Source organism: Taudactylus pleione, unplaced genomic scaffold, assembly GCF_031769625.1.
Source record: "Taudactylus pleione unplaced genomic scaffold, aTauple2 ptg000556l, whole genome shotgun sequence".
In the NCBI taxonomy this organism is placed as follows: Eukaryota; Metazoa; Chordata; class Amphibia; order Anura; family Myobatrachidae; genus Taudactylus; species Taudactylus pleione.
In genome coordinates this window covers 11,076,731-11,095,917 of record NW_028284958.1, presented here as the reverse complement: position 1 = coordinate 11,095,917, position 19,187 = coordinate 11,076,731, and the positions used below count along the sequence as shown (strand labels likewise).

General features: G+C 40.7%; 1 protein-coding gene across 3 annotated transcripts in view; it reads right to left on the bottom strand.

Annotated features, from left to right (window-relative positions):
* Window positions 1–19,187, bottom strand: part of MCTP2 (multiple C2 and transmembrane domain containing 2) — a 196,250-nt gene that overhangs the window by 73,815 nt on the left and 103,248 nt on the right. For all 3 annotated transcript variants that reach the window (XM_088452682.1, XM_088452680.1, XM_088452681.1), the window contains exons 5-8: window positions 7,856–7,998; window positions 7,699–7,775; window positions 6,632–6,743; window positions 2,853–2,891 (exon numbers count right to left, since the gene is read on the bottom strand). In XM_088452682.1, the coding sequence (XP_088308808.1) occupies window positions 2,853–2,891; window positions 6,632–6,743; window positions 7,699–7,775; window positions 7,856–7,998 (371 nt within the window). The remainder of the gene's footprint in view (window positions 1–2,852; window positions 2,892–6,631; window positions 6,744–7,698; window positions 7,776–7,855; window positions 7,999–19,187) is intronic.

The following is a 19,187-nucleotide window of genomic DNA, read 5'->3' as shown; positions in this document are numbered from 1 at the left end:
TAAGATGTATGTGGACACATATGTACACAGGAATGATATCTAACATGCATATGAGAGGATTTGCTCCAGAGTGATTTTGTTAAGTAACTGACCTAACATTTTCCACAACAAACACCATTTCTATAAAACTATAAAGAGGTCATTTTGCAGTATTAGCAAAAGCTAAGGTCATCTTTCCTTTGGCACAATGGTACACAATTAGGTTTTCTTCCTATTGCAGTTTGCGGCAGTGATGTACCAGGGTAACGCTGCACCCTGGGCTGGTGCGTTTGGCTAGTGCATGATATGTCACAGAAGGGGAGGCCAGAAAGCTGGACGCATCCCAAGAACACATTGGGCACCACTCCAGGCAGCAGGATGCCAATCCTGGCGCCACAAAAGCCAGAGACAGGTGCTGCTAGGTCAGCATCCTTGCCCTTTGATTGATTTTGCACCCTAGGGCAGGGGCACCAGTCGCAATGCCTCCTGCATATCCTAGCTGCCGAGGTATAACACTTACACACAGCAGGAGCAAAATGTATTTTGTAAAGGGCAACACAAACGTCCTTATGGAGCAAGAACAAAACATTCTGTCTTGTTCAAAATACAAGTAGGAAACAAACAAATTAATACTCATTGGTAAATAAGGGACACCAAGTATATTGAAATGAAGGGCCTCCACATAGGTGCGGTTTATGTGGTAAGCGAATACTGTAAGATCCCAGCATGCTCAGGGTCAGGTATAAATCCTGGACAACTATATAATGATGGCTAGCATGCATGCAAAAGAAGGCTTCAATAACTTTGAAAGAGGAACAATTGTTGGTGCACATTTGGCAGGAGGTATCAATGACCAGAACAGAAGAACTTGCCAACAAACACCACAAAGCATGGAAAAGACTGTACAATTCTATGGGGCTTATGTAATAGGTTGCAAGCTGCAACCACAGCGAGAACTCCTCCGAGTCTTCCCGTATTTCTAAAGTGGAAATCATTTTAACGGCAAAATCAGCTTGGTTTGCCTCTTAAATGATTGCCGCTTTAAAAATACGGTAAGACTCGCAGGAGTTCCCGCAGCGACAGCAGCTCGCAACCTATTACATAAGCCCCATATCTATTTTGGAGAATTAACAGGGCTTCTCTAATTATTAAATCAAACATTGCTAAGTTGATAAATCATTTGAAAGCAGATAATTAGGCAGGTATATATACTAATAGGTGTGCTAAAAGTAAAACCACAACAAAAACACACCCTGCAAAACTAAAAACAATTATAAATGCAATATAAAATATACACATACATACATAGTAGTACAAGCTCTATACTAAATCACCATGCAGGTACCCTTGTCAGTTTCTTTCATTTTCTACAATATTTAATGATATAAGAAGAGACCAGTAGACGTAATGTACCCCCCCCCCCCCCCCCATATGGTGGAAAAAAAAAAAAAAAAAAAAAAACCTGCTGGCCATTAGGCTTTTCTGTAGAACACAAACAATTTCGGTTTGCTTTTGAAGGCTTTACCCATGAGATTTTTTTTCTATTTTTTGCTTCTTCTTCTTCTTGCTGCTGATGCATGAGAGGTCTGCACAGTATACACTTTCGCTTGCTGCGTTTCCACAGTCTCTCTCTCTCTCTCCCATGCAACCAGTATTCCCCACGCTCACATTTTTTCCGCTCTCGACTCAATGCTGTTTTCCTAACTGCTATTACTCCTCTACAGCTCAGGGTTTCCTAACTAAAGATGGTTATTGATGTACTGCTGTTTTAGTGCACTAGCAGAATCAATAAACTAGAGCATACAACTGTTTGTCAGGTTATCTGAAGCATTATGGGAAATTCCTTTCAGAGTTAAATGGCCATACATTCATTCACCATAAACCCTGCTCGGCAGGAAATGGCTGTGTACATCAGACTGGTACATGTTATGCTTTGCTACCCTCTGCTGGCCATCTGACAGTACAATATCAGACATGAAAATGAGTTGTGATAATTACAGTATTGAAACATATAGAGCAAAAACAAAAAAGGTTGAACATTACTGTATATGCAGGTAGCAGTTCATGATGTACTCTATGTGATCCTTACTTGCACGATAATGTGCATTTGATAACCCGTCACAACAATTGTCAATTGCTATAGAGCAATATGAATAACACACTTCTACAACCAGCAGTAAGGAAATTACCCTGTTCATGTCTTAATCAGTTACCACTCGTCAGCATCACTTGCATTTTATTACTGGGATCCTAAGATGTTAGTCGGAGCCTTGGGAACTGAATGGCCTGCCAGCATGATGTACCCTCTTATCTGGATTATTAACAACTTTCCTTATTTAAAAGACAGGCCATGATAAGACAAGGCAGACGTTTGGCTAATTTGGACTCCAGAGAGCAGATCACACACACACGGACTGATTTCTAAATCCAGACTAATACTTTCAGTGTCAGTATTCCATAAACAACATTTAAAATAAACATTAACCCTTCCAGCAATTCTACTGACATTTATGTAGCTGACTTTTTAAAAATGTCATATTCGAGTTTATTGGTTATCTCAAATTTGTAATGACATTCTGCATAGGTCTACTTTACTGTTGTATTTTATCTTAGTAGAATGAAAGAAAAAAAAAATCTAAATTAATTGTACCCATAGCCTACATGGGCTGAACTCCATCAACGTACCAGGAACTTGTCAATAGAGTGTCAAATGAATGGGCTGCATCCTTATTAATGCTCAACCCACAAACTGACCACCTCCCCATTGTGCAGTACAGTTTAAGGAAGCTTCCCTTGCTTGGTTATAACCAAAGCACAAGGAGGAACTATGAAGAGAACACCATGGTATTACATGCGTAATGTAGACAATATACCTTGGAAACACCGAGCATTCTCCGTGATGACCATCGTTGCTGGAGAAAAAGATAAAATAAGAGACGTAGAAAATTAAGAACACACAGACACACCTGAATCACAAAACACTAATACATTTATGTAAAACAAATGTAAATATCGGTTGACATCACAAAATGGCTGACCTCATATTCAGGAGGCACAGCAGGTGTACCTAAGGTACAAGTGTAATGGTGGCCAAGATGATCAAAACAGTGTGGACATGTTAGCCTGTAATTCATTTCACTCAATTTTAGCAACAGGAACAATTAAATAAAAGGAAATTAATGTAATGATCAGGGTTGTATCATGAAGCCCAAATCAATAAATTAATTGTGTTGTTCTCAATAAGTGGCCAGTTCACCTAGTGAACTGCAGAACATGTTAGACTACAGACTGTTTAGGTTACGTCCCTCTCAAACAACTCACTCCAAAGTACAAATAGCTCATTGCATTCTTGAACACAGTGACTCAGTAGATTATAAAACGCTAATGCGTATGAGCGAGATTATGCTCCATCAAGGGATGTTAGGTAACTTGTAGCATTTAACACAGCAAATCATAAGCATAGTGCAGTAGGTCTTATGTGCATGAGCGCATTCAAACATGGATAAATTAAACAATTCACTATTTTTCATTTAACATGAAGGCATTTTACACAAAGCTATGACTGCATTTGTTATTTTACTGGAAATACATTAAAAAAAAAAAACATCCATAATTCATTCAAAGGAATGTAAAAAAACAAAAACAAAAAACAAACAACCACATCATGAAATCATGAAAAACACATCAAAATGCCCAACACTTTTTAATGTTTTCACGAAGGCTCAATCCAAGAAAATAAATGGAAGAACTGACGCTCTCCTGAACACATCAAACATTGTTACACATGGACATTGGAAATTACTGCAACAGGTCATACATAAAATAGAAATCAAAGATCTGAATAGGTTACCATTTTTCTGCCTACAATGCTCTGTTCTTCTTAGCAGATTAAATCATTTTATGGTTTGCAATGTTTAAGTTTTCTGTAATCTAGCACAATTTGTCTGAAACTGCTCAGTCAGGAACTAGCACTGTTCCTCTATTCACCAACTCCTCAGTGGCAAAAACTAGCACTGTACCTCTATTCACCAACTGCCCAGGACCAGGAACAATAAGTGTACCTGTATTCACCAAATGCCCAGAGCCAGGAACAATAAGTGTACCTGTATTCACCAAATGCCCAGAGCCAGGAACTAGCTCTGTTCCTCTATTCACCAACTGCCCAGGACCAGGAACAATAAGTGTACCTGTATTCACCAAATGCCCAGAGCCAGGAACAATAACTGTACCTGTATTCACCAACTGCCCAGCACCAGGAACTAGGACTGAACCTGTATTCACCAACTGCTCAGAGCCATTAACTAACAGTGTCTGTATTCGCCAACTGCTCAGAGCTAGGAACTGACACTGTACCTGTATTCACCAACTGTTCAGGGCCAGGCACTAACACTGTGGCTGCATTGATCAAATAGTCATAACTGGAAACCAGGAACTAAACTAACCCATGCTTTATCATTACATCTGTATCCCTCTGAACAACAATAATTGTTAATGCAATAAATGTTTATAGCGGACCTTAGCGTTCAAGTTTAAGCTATACAACACAATATGGCTCTGTTTGTTAATAGCTTATTGTACATATTTTTAGTGCATCTCTTTTCACTTCATTTAAAAAAGTAACCAATCACTCACATATCTAAAATGCCTTATATTCGTATAAAGATTGATTTTCTCCTTCTCAGGTGGCTGAAATTACTCAATTCAAGCTTTGTCAACAGGTGATTCCAATGGAAAAGACCTCACATTGAAAGGTAACCCTATTTGCACATCAAGGTATCTTTGGTCCATTAGGGAAAATCCTGGAGATCATCCTGAAAAACCTTTATACAAATATAAGGCATTTTAGATATGCGAGTGATTGGTTACTTTTTTAAATGAAGTGAGAAGAGACACTACAAATACGGACAATAAGCTATTAACAAACATGGTTACTATAAGAGTATATTTTATTCCATATTGTGTTGTACAGCTTAATCCTGAGCACTAAGGTCCACTATAAACATTTATTGTATTTACTTGTATATGGGACTCGGTGCATCCCTATAGAGGATCCACCAGCTGGAGAGCATTTTTGGTGCGCAAGGATTGGTGGCCTTTGTTTTCTATCTATAATTATTCTGCTATTTTATCCATCAAGTTTACCCCAAAACCTCTTAGATGTGTAAATTAATTTGTGCAGGATCATCAATATCTTCTGTTGCATGCCACTGTATGTCATCTGTTTGTATTAGGATACCTTTAATGTACAGTAATGCTTTTAAATTTTACAAATAAAATCTAATTATATTTGTCAATTTGACCCTCTTACTTCATACTGTAAACCAGGGGTGGTGAACCTCCGGCCCGCGGGCCGTATACGGCCCGCAAGGTGAAATCATCCGGCCCGGCCGGCTGTCAGCTGCAGCAGCAGAATCAGCGTAGTGTAGCGGCTGTCAGCGGCGGCAGGTAGCGCAGCGGGAGAGTGGGGATGTCAGGATTGTCATCGGCGGCAGGAAGCGCAGCGGGAGAGTGGGGATGTCAGGATTGTCATTGGCGGCTGGTAGCCAATGACAGCCCTGACACACCCCTTCCCCCCGCTGCACTATCAGTGGCGGCAGGTAGAACAGCGGGGGGGGGGGTGTGTGTGTCAGGGCTATCAGCTGCGGAAGGTAGCGCAGCGGTGGAGGTTGTCAGGGCTGTCATCGGGCGGATTAGTGCAGGGGCTCTCTCCCTATCAGCGGCAGCAGGGGGGAGGGTGTGTGTGTCAGGGCTGTCATCGGCTGTCAGCGGCGGGAGGTAGCGCAGCGGTGGAGGGTGTCAGGGCTGCCATCGGGCGGATTAGTGCAGGGGCTCTCTACCAGCAGTGACAGGTAGCACGGGGGGGGGGGGGGGGGTCAGGGTGTCAGTGCTGTCATTGAGTGGCATGCAGGGCTCTCTCCCCATCAGCGGCTACAGGCAGGCAGCGCACAAGGGGGGGGGGGGGACCAGGGCTGTCATATGGCTGCCATTGAGCTGGTTAGTGCAGGGGTGTGCAGGGTCTCACCCTAACAGCACGGGCAAGCAGGCAGTGGTGGCACAGCAGGGGGTGTGTACAGTCAGTGCTGTGATCAGGCTGGTTAGGACTGAGAGGACCCCAGGGCTGCCTTATCAATCTGCCTGTCACACATCCATAGGGACTGCCCCTCCAGACTCTGCCTGGCAACATACCAAAGAGAAGCAGTTACTTACAGCCATCGCATTAAGGGTGAGTTAATAACGTTTTTAACCAAATATAGGAGGCAAATTTTAAGTTAATAATTTTGTATGGCCCCCGAATGATTTTCTAAAAATCAAAATGGCCCTTGGCAGAAAAAAGGTTCCCCACCCCTGCTGTAAACAATATGTATACAGGAGTGAAAAGCTTGCAATTCAACAGGCCTCTAGGACACTGCCATATAACAATCCTAGTATAAAGATTAAATAGCATGGCATAGAAAAAACTCAAAACATATATTTAAATTCTTCTCAGAGCATAAAGTGCGAGAATCCCTGGTGACACCACATGGCAATTCTCAGTTTTTCTGCCAGAATAAATAGGTTGGTACAGACATTTCATGGAGAAAGATCTAGTTTTAGTTTTTTGGATCAAAGTGTTTTAGTTACCAACCAAGATCAGAGGAGGAAATCAACCTACATTATTTTTCATGTCTCGCATCCTGATGGACAGACTGATATCTGCCACAATCACCCCCATGTCTTGCTCTAAGCTATTGGGATCTTCCAAGCGGAACACTTTTTCCACAGGCCTACAAGAAAAGAAAATAAAGGCACAAGTAATCACTAAATATCTGTATTTCATTTGAAATGTTGTGGATCATCTTAACAGCGAGGAGTTTCTGCATCAGTTACATTGGAATATCAGAAAATTTCACGCTCCATCGCTCAAAAAACAACTTTCACATTATTCTGACATGCTGACATATTGCAGCTCGGTAAACTGTATTGACAATCATAATGAAATCCCAATAGTGTGTCATTATTCAGGTCCAAGACACAGCGCAAGCCGTCTGCCATATAGGAGCCAAAAAAGTCTTTTAAAAAGAGTTGTTGTCAGCGCTTCAATTAATGTTACATTATTAAACAAAAAAAAAAATAATAATATCAGCTAAATACACATCTCTTTACATCTGTCTTGATTACTTTTTGTGCAGAGTATCAAATAAAGTTAGTTTTATATAGAATGATAAAATCATGAAACTTGTTTTCCAAGTTCTAATACTAAAGGGGAGAATTCGATTAGCCCTGATAACTTAACGGAGGAGAAAAAGGGAGGACTATTCAAATTAGGCTCCCTTTTTCAGCCGATACCTTTGTTAGCGCCCGTCTAATTGACGTGCACTAACACGGGTTAACGGGCGTTAACATGCAGAATCCGTGAAAACTTCACGGCTTCGTGCGTAAACAGGTACACAGCACCCGTTAATAACTTAGTTGCTGCTGGCGGCCTCACTACGAGGGTATTGAATAGCCCCGGGGGATCAATTAGCCCATGGTAAATTAACGTAGCTAACTGAATTCCCCCCTAAATAGTGTTCTTAAAAGAGCCTAAACAACTTGCACAGCTACAGAGAAATTCTGAAGTATTTTGAAACTGCATACATCGCACGATAGAAGGGATACAATAAAATCAAAATCTAAATTGGCTACTGAAGACATTAAACTATTTCATATCATCGGCAATTAAAAAGAAGATCAACCTACTTATTTAGTTCCAGTTCTTGAAGATATAGAAAAGCAGATCCCATAAAGTCGTCAGTTGTCAAATCTCGATCGTAAACCTGTAAATATGATGAAAAAATATATAAAGTTTTTAAAGTATGCAAAATAACAAGACGCAGTAAGGATATTACTAAATCACCTTGATGTGTAGTTTTTGTTCAAGATTTTGGATAGGCAAGACAAATGTTTCATCCCATACTGGATTTAAATTTTTGTAGATGACTTTGCTCTTGTATAAGGTCTTCTTGTTGAGTTTGAACTTTACGTAAGGATCACTAGTACCTATGGAAACAATTACGGATTAGGAGAACATTATAAAAGTGAATTTGCACTTAAACATAATATTCAGAATATAGGCATGTACACTTCACCAACCTTTCTAAAAACAATTTAAATTGTGTATGATTTCTCGCTACTTTTTGCACTATTACGAAGAATTATTCAAAATGAATTAACGATTAAACTTTGTGGCATGTGTAATATTTTATTATTGTTCAGTGGTGCAATTTAATTTAAAATGTGGTGGTTTTTTTTTTTTTGGGGGGGGGGGGGGAGTGGCTTATTACCTCAAGTAACTGTATTTTGAAGGAAAGGAAATTAGGACATAAGGTAACAGCACATACATATGTCCTGGTGCACAGGATAAAATAGCAACGGTTCTGAATATTGTAGAGCAGAGGTTATCAAACTCAGTCACGTTTTCACACAGGTCATGTTTTCCAGGTCACCCAGCAGGAGCACAAGTGTATTCATTACTCATTAACACATTTTAAAAGTTCCACAGGTGGAGATAATTATTTAACTTGTGATTCTGTGAGGTGAGGAGACCTGGAAAACATGCAGTGTTTGGAATCCTGAGGACAGAGTTTGAGAACCTGTGTTGTAGAGTAACTCATAGGCAAATGCAGGGGGTTTTCGGTTGCCTGGAAACCCCCCTCCCCAGCCCACACCATGACCACAATATAAATAGTAATATAATAGAATTTTACTAGTGTTACATGTTCTTCTCAGTATCACAAATTACCAAAAATTTACTACCACCTGTGATCTTTTAACCCCGCCCCCTCCAATTCTCTGGAATGGTGACCACATCTTTAATTAAAAACAAACATTCAACTCAGGCAGGATGGCCCTACTGTCGCATCTAATGTCTTACTGTGATCGCTGATCCTGTATATATGTTAGAATCATGATACACAATACACTTTGTAAGACACATTACAGCTGGTTAAGTGCTAATTATGCCCTCTTCATGGACTTGGCACACTCTCTAAAATCAAGCATTTGGAAACCCCCTTCTAGAAATCCTGCATTTGTCACTGTACCTATAACCAACCAACATTTCTAATCTCCAGATGCTGCACCTAAGCACTACAGACACACCATTTAGTCTAAATATTTCTTATGACTGATATAAAGAACATAATGGTTTTGCGTAGTTTTATTTCTTTTTAACAGGTTATAAAATTCAAACATTCTGGTATTTTTGGTGCTAAACTAAGCAAATGCAAACATTAATGTAACAAAAAGAGAAAAGTAATTAAGACTTCCAAATTGCACAAAACTATCTACAATAACACAAGTGTTTCTGATAGTTACCCCAAGAGCCAAATTTCTAATCATTCTGATTTTATAATTATTAAATAAAAGAAAAAAAAGAAAAGAAAAGAAAAAGGAAACAGTGGGAAAATCTCTAATAAAAAGAGGACTTTAATTAAATGAGATTGGTACACTGGGATCAGGGCTTCATGCCTGTCAGCTTACTCTCAAAATAAACATCTCAAAAGTAGGGCTCTACGGTGTCACTTTCTCACAGGCAGTGCATGCTGGGTAATCCCCAGACATCTTGACAGCTACATAATGTTCACACTGCTTGACGGGTGAATGGCGGCACTTGCATGAAAGAAAAATATTAATCTCTGGAATTGTAGAAGGGGCAATGATTTACAAAAGCAAGAACGAGGAAATGTGTCAGGTTAGCATGGTGTTAATTGTTGGAGGGAATAATTGAGGAGGAACACACAGAGCTGCCGCATCTCACCATATTGTCTTACTGTCAGCCACAGTAACATCTCAACTAGCTGCTTATGTGAGACTGGTCTACAGAGGCGGGGTGCACAACCTGCTCAGAGATTGGATCAATGACAACATGTCACCTGGGTGCCAGGAGAGACAGCATGCAAAAGGCACCTGGCATACCCACATGTTCAAATATTATCAACCTAATAAAAATATATCCAAGGCAATGTACACAGAATGGAAAGACACTGTAAAGGCAGATCACTTCAATAATGAAAATACCTAAACGGTTTTCTCTGCTGCCTACTGAATTATAAGAGACACAAAGGTTAAGCAGTCCCACCATCCACACATTAACCCTCCAAGTGTGCATCTCACCTGTATCACAGGAAATTCATTGTTTAGGTCACCTGCAACTTTCCTGCATGGAACTAAAAGTGTATAGTACACCTTACACGATTAGCAAAGAAGCAGTCAAGTTAAAAAAACCATTTTTCATTCAGCATAGTCCACATCAATATAATGGTTTTCCACCTTCATTTTACTATATTTTATTGGCTTGTAGAATCCTATTTTTACTGTAGCTCTTTCCCTTCTGCTTTTCATTTGGTCCTTTTATTATAGAATATTTTTATGTATTGTTTTTTGTATTTATGCATTTACTCTTGTAATGGTGCGTACACACAGAGCGATCAGGCAGCGCTAACGATATCGCTGTCTGATCGTCCTGCACCCTCCCGGTGTGCTGGATGATCATCCAGCAAACCACCAACTCACCAACGACTATAGCGACCCGCGATCAACGATCGCATGTCCCTATAGTAACCTGGTCGATATCGACCAGGTTGGCCTGCATGCACGGGCGACGGATGATATCGTTATCGTCCATACGTGCCCGCGCATCGCAGGTCGTTGGGCACCGAAAAATGCACTATATGAACGATAATGATATGATAGTTATCGTTCATATCGTCAATTTTAATCGTACCATGTGTACGCACCTTTACACATCAGATAATCTAACACTCCACTGCTATTTTTCACCAGTGTGATACCGTGGGGTGGTTTTTGGCTGGGCTGGTTTGGGGGTGCCCTGCGCCCCAGATGTGAACCCCAAAGTGTTAGGGACATGCCCGACAAGAGGTGACCAGGATGGTGGTGGGCAGGCCCATATATTTGGCCAAATATATGCTAATAATTTCTTATATGATATTCAATTGCAATATAGATTTAAATTTTGAGTAGTAATGATTGCATAGTGCATCTGCATAATTTTTTCTATGCGTAGTACCTATGCTGAATTATATGAGGGGCGGTCATCCAGGGGCCACCATACCTTGACTGGAACCTGGCCACTCACCCAGGCCGGCTTCCGGTCCCGGGAGCATCACGGCAGTCTCACTGCCACTGATTCACGGACCAGACAGTGGCTGTCTATTGAAGCCTTAATGCAGTGAAGTGCCCACCCCCATCAGAAGGCTGATGGGTTGCCTGCTGCAGCTGCAAGAGGTTTGTGTGTGCGCTCCCTTCCTCCCTCTCTCTCTCCCCCTCTGTCCCCTCCTCGGTCTCTCTCCCTTCCTGTCTCTCCCGCTCTCTTCCTCAATTTCCCTCTCTGTCTCACTCTCTCTCTTTCACTCTCCCCTAATTCTCTTTCCTTACTACCTCTCTGCCCTTACTCCCTCCGTCTCCTCCCTTCCTCTCTTCCTTCTCTCCCCTTCTCTGTTCGTTTCTTCCTCTCCCTCCCTCTACCAATCAGATTCTACTTAATAGTTAAATAGCACCTTCTAGAAGATAATAGCTAGAATCTGATTGGTTGCTATGGGCAACATCTCCACTTCTATAAACTCTCACTTTAGTAAATATACCCCTATTTGTCAAGAAATCTCCTTCTGCCAGGCCCAACCCATTTTATTCATATCATCTCAGCTACCCAACCCATCATCAGTTCTCTCCTTCTTCCTTTCTCCTAACACCAGACTGAACCTTGCCCACCTCCAAACTCTCTCTCCACTGGCATCTTCACCTTTTCTTTTAAATATGTTCACATATGACATGTCCTCAGAAATACGTCTATTGATCCTATCTCTATCCAACTGCCACCTTATTTCAAACCTACCATTCCAAAAAACATAAGTGACTTGTCTATATACTCCTCACAAGGTTTCCCTCATTTCGCTCCTGCCTTGACCTTCTTGACTTCAGTTTACTTTCCCTTTACACCTCCAAAGTTGCTCTCACGAAAGCTAGGTACACAATACAAGATTATCTGTCCAACCTAGCTGGTCGGAATGAAAATCTGGTAATGAATGGGATCAAATGACAGTGCATCCGGAAAGTATTCACAGCGCTTCACTTTTTCCACATTTTGTTAAGTTACAGCCTAATTTCAAAATGGAATAAATTCATTTTTGTTCTCAAAATTCTACACACAATACCCCATAATGACAACATGTAAAAAGTTTGAGATTTTTGCAAATTTAATTAAAAAAAAAAAAAAAAAAAAAAAAAAAAAAAACACTAAAGAAATCACATGTACCTAAGTATTCACAGCCTTTGCCACGAAGCTCAAAATTGAGCTCAGGTGCATCCTGTTTCCACTGATCATCCTTGAGATTTTTCTACAGCTTAATTGGAGTCCACCTGTGGTAAATTCAGTTGATTGGATATGATTTTGAAAGGCATACACCTGTCTATATAAGGTCCCACACTTGACAGTGCATGTCAGAGCACAAACCAAGCATGAAGTCTAAGGGATTGTCTCGAGGCACAAATCTGAGGAAGGGTACAGAAAAATCTCTGCTGCTTTGAAGGACCCAATGAGCACAGTGGCCTTCATCATCCGTAAATGGAAGAAGTTCGGAACCACCACTCTTCCTAGAGTTGGCCGTCCATCTAAACTGAGCGATCGGGGGAGAAGGGCCCTAGTCAGGGAGGTGACCAAGAACCCGATGGTCAATCTGTCAGAGCTACAGCATTCCTATGTGGATAGAGGAGAACCTTTCAGAAGGACAACCATCTCTGCAGCAATCAGGCCTGTATGGTAGAGTGGCCAGACGGAAGCCACTCCTTAGTAAAAAGCACATGGCAGACCGCCTGGAGTTTGCCAAAATGCACCTGAAGGACTCTCAGACCACGAGAAACAAAATTCTCTGTTCTGATGAGACAAAAATTGAACTCTTTGGCGTCAATGCCAGGTGTTATGTTTGGAGGAAACCAGGCACAGCTCATAACCAGGCCAATACCATCCCTACAGTGAAGCATGGTGGTGGCAGCATCATGCTGTGGGAATGTTTTTCAATGGCAGGAACTGGGAGACTAGTCAGGATAGATGGAAAGATGAATGCAGCAATGTACAGAGACATCCTGGATGAATACCTGCTCCAGAGCGCTCTTGACCTCAGACTGGGGCAACGGTTCATCTTTCAGCAGGACAACAACCCTAAGCACACAGCCAAAATATCAAAGGAGTGACTTCAGGACAACTCTGTGTGGCCCAGCCAGAGCCCAGACTTGAATCCGATTGAACATCTCCGGAGAGATCTGAAAATGGCTATGCACCGACGCTTCCCATCCAACCTGATGGAGCTTGAGAGGTGCTGCAATGAGGAATGGGAAAAACTGCCCAAAGATAGGTGTGTGAAGCTTGTGGCATCATATTCAAAAAGACTTGAGGCTGTAATTGCTGCCAAAGGTGCATCAACAAAGTATTGAGCAAAGGTTGTGAATACTTATGTACATGTGATTTCTTAGTTTTTTGTTTTTTATTAAATTTGCAAAGATATCAAAAAAACTTTTTTACACATTGTCAATATGGGGTATTGTGTGTAGAATTTTGAGGACAAAAATTAATTTTTTCTATTTTGGAATAAGACTGTAATATAACAAAATGTGGTAAAAGTGAAGCACTGTGAATACTTTCCGGATGCACTGGATCTTTTATTTTCTCTCTAGTAAATCTTAAGGTAATTTCTCCATTCTTGTCTTCCTGTACAGCATTCTTTCCTTAGCACTTGCGGCATTGTTCATTCGTGGTTCAATTTCAACCTCTCCAACCACTGCTTCTCGGGTTTCACTCTTTACCTTTAGGGGTCCTAAAAGGCCCAGTTCTGTCCCTCTGCTCTCATGTTCTACATTTCTCCCTTAAAGAACTAATCAACTCCTTTGGTCTCCAGTATTGCTTCATTAATTTCAACCAAATCTACATCACCTCCCTAGCCCTCTCTTTTTCTCTCCATTACTGTTTCCAGATTACTTTCTACCATCTCCTCGTATATTTCAAATGCTACCTTAAGGTCAATGTGTATAAAATGGAGCTCATCATATTCTATATTTCCAGAATCTCTAACCCAACGCATATTTCTCATTATGGACAACACTACAATGTTTCTCATTCATATGCCCTAGGGCAGGCTTGGGCAACCTGTAGCTCTCCAGCTGTTGCGAAACTACAAGTCCGTACATGCCCTACAACAGTTTTAGCATTTCCTAATCGCAAAACTGTGGCATGGCATGCTGGAACTTGTAGTTTCACAACAGCTGGAGAGCCACAGGTTGTACAGGCCTGTCGTAGGACATTTATTTACTACCCAAAACTTTTGTTTGTGATCATGCCCGATATTTAAAAGGGTATTGCTTTTACTAGCCGTGTCTTTAACATGCTCTAGTGCCGTGGTCTCCAACGTTAATTGAGGTGTGAGCTACTTTAGAAAAATTAAACCTCCTGAAGAGCTACTAAAATTGTAGAAAACAAAATCTGGCTAATAAGCTATAATAACCAAACAACTGAAGGTAATTTAATGAAAATTAAAAAAAAAAAAGTTTCATAGAAAATAAAAATGCATTTAATTACTACAGTGATATTGTTGTAGTTTGCAAATAAAATTTAAGCACAGGCACATTTTACTGTTAATTACCGGCTCCAAGGAGGTACGTGCAGTAGAGGAGCAAAAGATATAGGCAGGGCTGCTGTGTGATTTTCCCACAGGGCTGGGCGGGAGTCACTTGTTCCGCCGTAGCGTAGACGCCATGGGTGTAACCACGGGGAAGCACCTCAGGTGATTGCTGTAGAGGCTGCGTCAATCACTTGATGTGCTTGCCTGTGGCTCCACCCATCGCGTCGATGCCATGGGGGAGCACACGTCAGAGGTCACTTTCTCCCAGTTGACTCGGCAGTACTGCAGCTAGGTTAGCTACCAAAATTAAGGACCGCGAGCTACCGGTAGCTCGCAAGCTACAGGTTGGAGACCACTGCTCTAGTGCATGCATGCATTATAGCTTGCCTTCACTACTGCAACCTCCTCATGTTTGGCTCCATTATCACCCATTTCCTCCCCACTTCAATGCATTCCTGACCATGCAACAAGACAAGATTTTGCTCTCCCACCACCATGTTGTGTCAAGATCTAATCTAATGCAACTATCATTGTGACTAACACTGCCTACGTCCACATTCTATCTATCACACCCCCACCACTCCACATTACATTGTAATGTTTTACAGCTTTGGCCCCCTCTCCTACTATTGTCTTCTTATCCTTACCTACCTTGTCCACCTGTATGCCACCTCTATGCATATCTGTGAAACTGTTTCCTTTACACCTTATTAAGTATTATGTTACATTCCCTTCAATTATGCTTCCAGAAAATCTTATATGTTGCCTGTTGGTCCCTCTATGATTTTGTACTAAGCTCCATCTCCCCATATAGTGAAGATGCAGAACTTTTGGGTGCCAAAAAATATATATTATATGCATACACCCAAGCATACATAAATAGGGGTTTACCATGCAGGGAAAGCTCAGGGTTTAATGCCCTATGATATTCAATTATTTAGCCTTTTCCCTACTCGTTAAAACCTCTGGTAACACACTGTAACCCTCTGATTACATGTAAAATTGTAATGGGTTTCCCTGCGCGTTAATTACCAAAGGTGCATCTTGAAAGCTCGAGACTGCATAGCAAAGTGCAGAGTCTAGTAATTAATGCACAGGGAATCTGCCACTGACTGAATTGGTCAGCGCAGACAATTAGATATGCCCCATAATCTATGTCTATATATCAGTGATGTGCGGTGAGGTAGGTTTGCAGAGCCTTTCCGATCACACTTCGGTATACTCCAAAGTTTTGATTATAAAAATAAGAAAAAAATTAAAGAAAATATTATAAATATCATTTTAGTATCATTCTAATAATCTTTATAGTCAAGACTTTGGAGTAAAAAGTCTATGGCAGGGGAGGCACTGCCTCCCCTGTCAATATTTTCCACACATCCCTGATCAAAACACAGCAAATTTCCAGCACTATATACTGCTGCACCTTTGTATAATGACCACATGAACCCTCGGGTTCATATATGTATGTTTAAATCTGACTCTGATACTAGCCAGTGCCTCACCAGCCATTTACCTCACCGCACGTCACTGCTATACATGGGTTATGTTCCTTTGAGACCCACAGATATGTCCTCATACACCTAGCCTCAACATGTCATGCGGCGCTACGAAGCTGCACCGAGCGGTGTAAAATCTTTTTCAGACCGGGTCTGAATCTGTACAACGGAGCTTGCCTTGAAAATAAAAAAAAACATGGGCGCTGCATGCAAAAGGAAAATTATCTTAAATTATTTAAGATAATTTTCCTTTTCTCTCCCCATGTACTGTTATGCTCTTTATCTTCTTATTTATTGTTATGTTCCCCAGTATTAGTTTTTTGACTGCATTGGTGATGTATTATATTAAGTATACAGTGATATATTGTAAAAATTGCTTAATAAATGACAACATTGGACTGATATACACATGTTACAACATGATGTTGATTACACTAATTAATTCTTATGGATAGCTTATTTATTATACTAACCTTTATTTTTAGTTCTATTTAGTTGTTTGTATGATGTCATCACACTCTAGCTAATATATACTAATATGTGCTCACTGAGCATTTGTTACATAAGTGATTATACACTCTGGCTATCATATACTCATACATGCTTTTGTTACATAAATGAGTTTGCACTCTGGTTAACATATCCCAATATATGCCATTTAAGCATTTGCTACATGAGTGAAATTCAGCATTGATTTACTGATTCTCTAGACCAGATACAGGACGTCTTTCATCTCATTTGAATTTTTTGATATTTGGTAAATGTGATTTGATGTATTTTAGTTACAGCATAACACAATTTTTGTTGTGTATTGATTTTTTTAAAAGTTCTAATATATAACCAGATAAGGGCCTGGGAGGCATTACTGTGCCTTATGTGACAGTTCTTTGTTATTATTTCTTTCTGTTTTAATCTGTTGTATTCTTATGAAAACTTGACAAAGGTTCCGGAGTGGAACCGAAACGTTGGCAACTATGGATGATGTGCATGCTAATAAAGCCTAAAGTATGTTTTGACTTGAAAAGTCTGGCGAGTGCCTTTATCTCTACGTATAGTAGATGTGATATCCTTTATCGTTGGGTTACCCACAGTTCAGTGGAAACTCTAAAGAAGCACCCCAGCAAATTACAAGATACACTCGTCGGACTTCCAAACATAAAGCAAGTATAGACACACCAAGTGTTTCAACGTTTCGGGTTTATTTCAACCCTTTGTCAAGAATAACAAACATATACTAGTCTTACATTAAATACCCCAGAGACATAATGAGATGCCGGGATCACCTGGACTCCACCAACAAACGCCCGCAGAACTTCCGGTATACATCCGGAATGTGTGTCCCCGGCGCCGTCAAGCACCCACAGGACTACCGGTGTACATACAAAATGTGTGTCCCCAGCGCCGTGAAGCACCCCCAGGACTATCGGTGTTCATCAAAAATAGCTGTCCCCGGCACTGTTTGTGTTGTCATGGCTACACCACGGCGTCTCATAACTAAAACTGCCCCACGTGTCAAATTTATAGTAGCACATTAAACCTTACAGGCAGCAACATATACCAACAGACTGTTACATCTGACCCTAAACATGCTTAATACAAAAGTTACAGCATTTATAAATATATACATCAAATCCACAATAAGATATTAAATAACAGCTATATCATTATCAAAAGCAGGAAACATATCGATAACATCGAGAGGGGCTAATTTCATGTTGTCATATTAGGACCGTCTAATAGATACATCTATCTTGTTGACTCAACAAAATCCTAAAGCATTAACATATTTTAATCTGCCATCTGACTAACCTCAAGTGAAAATATTATCCACTAGATATTACTATCGACTAGTGATGTATCACAAGATATCCATATGTCAGATCAAGGTAATCAAATGGTGTCTAGCAACAAACATGTCACAAAAATACACCAAATGATAAATGATCATGGGTTTGACCATATTTAACAAATATCCACTTAGCCTCACTTTGTAGGAGCTTTTTGTGTCTATCTCCTCCTCGGGGACTCTCAGGGACATGATCTATGATAGCATGTCTAAAACTAGATAGACTATGTCTCTGTTCAGCAAAGTGTCTTGCTATAGGCTGCTCAGAAGGTTTACCGTTTAATGCAGCCCTAATCGCGGATCTATGTAGAGCCATGCGCTCCCTGAAGGTGCGCATGGTTTTACCTATGTAGCACAATCCACAAGGGCATTTAACCATATAAATGACATAGCTACTCATACAGGTCAAAGTGTGTCGTATAGAGAAATGTTTCCCATTATGTGGGTGAAATAAATAAATAAATAAATATATATATATATATATATATATATATATATATGAAAGTATTATACACACACGAGGGCTGATTAAAAAATAATGAGACTGCCTCTGTTTTTCTGTCTCATAGGTAGACGTGGCAACGCTATGCTGGTTATTGTGAAGCTCATTCATTGATGTGTCCGAACCTGCGGTTGGACGGCCGTAGTCTTTGTTTGGTCACAGTGAGTGGAAGATATTCGTACGTTTCGACATGGCAGATGAGGAAGACGCATCTGTGAGATTTTGTCCGAGAAGTGTGATTGAATTTCGTGTTAAAACTTGGAAAAAGCCTAAATGAAAGTCATGAAATGTTACAAGAAGCATATGGTGGAGAAAATGAGCTATGCTGCAGTATTTCCATGGTGGAAGCACTTCAAAAAGAGGGTAATACACCAGTGACTGACTAAGCACGTTCTGGGAGACCATTCACCGGGGATGCATCGCCAAATGCGTGGAGATGTTGCTTATATATCAGTGATCGCAAATATGCGCTATAGCGTGTATATTACCCAGTATTAAGGACTGGGGACTCCATTTTAAAAAAGCGGGTCCCCGGGGATGTGCTGTGCCACTGCCAATCCCGCTCAAGCTGTCAAGGATTGGCCGCAGCACAGCATACTCCGGTGACACAGCCCAGCCGCCCTTCCAGGCATTAATATGTGGCATAATGTGTAAAGGGCGAGCATTAATATGTGGCATAATGTGTAAAGGGCATTAATGTGCGGCATAATGTGTAA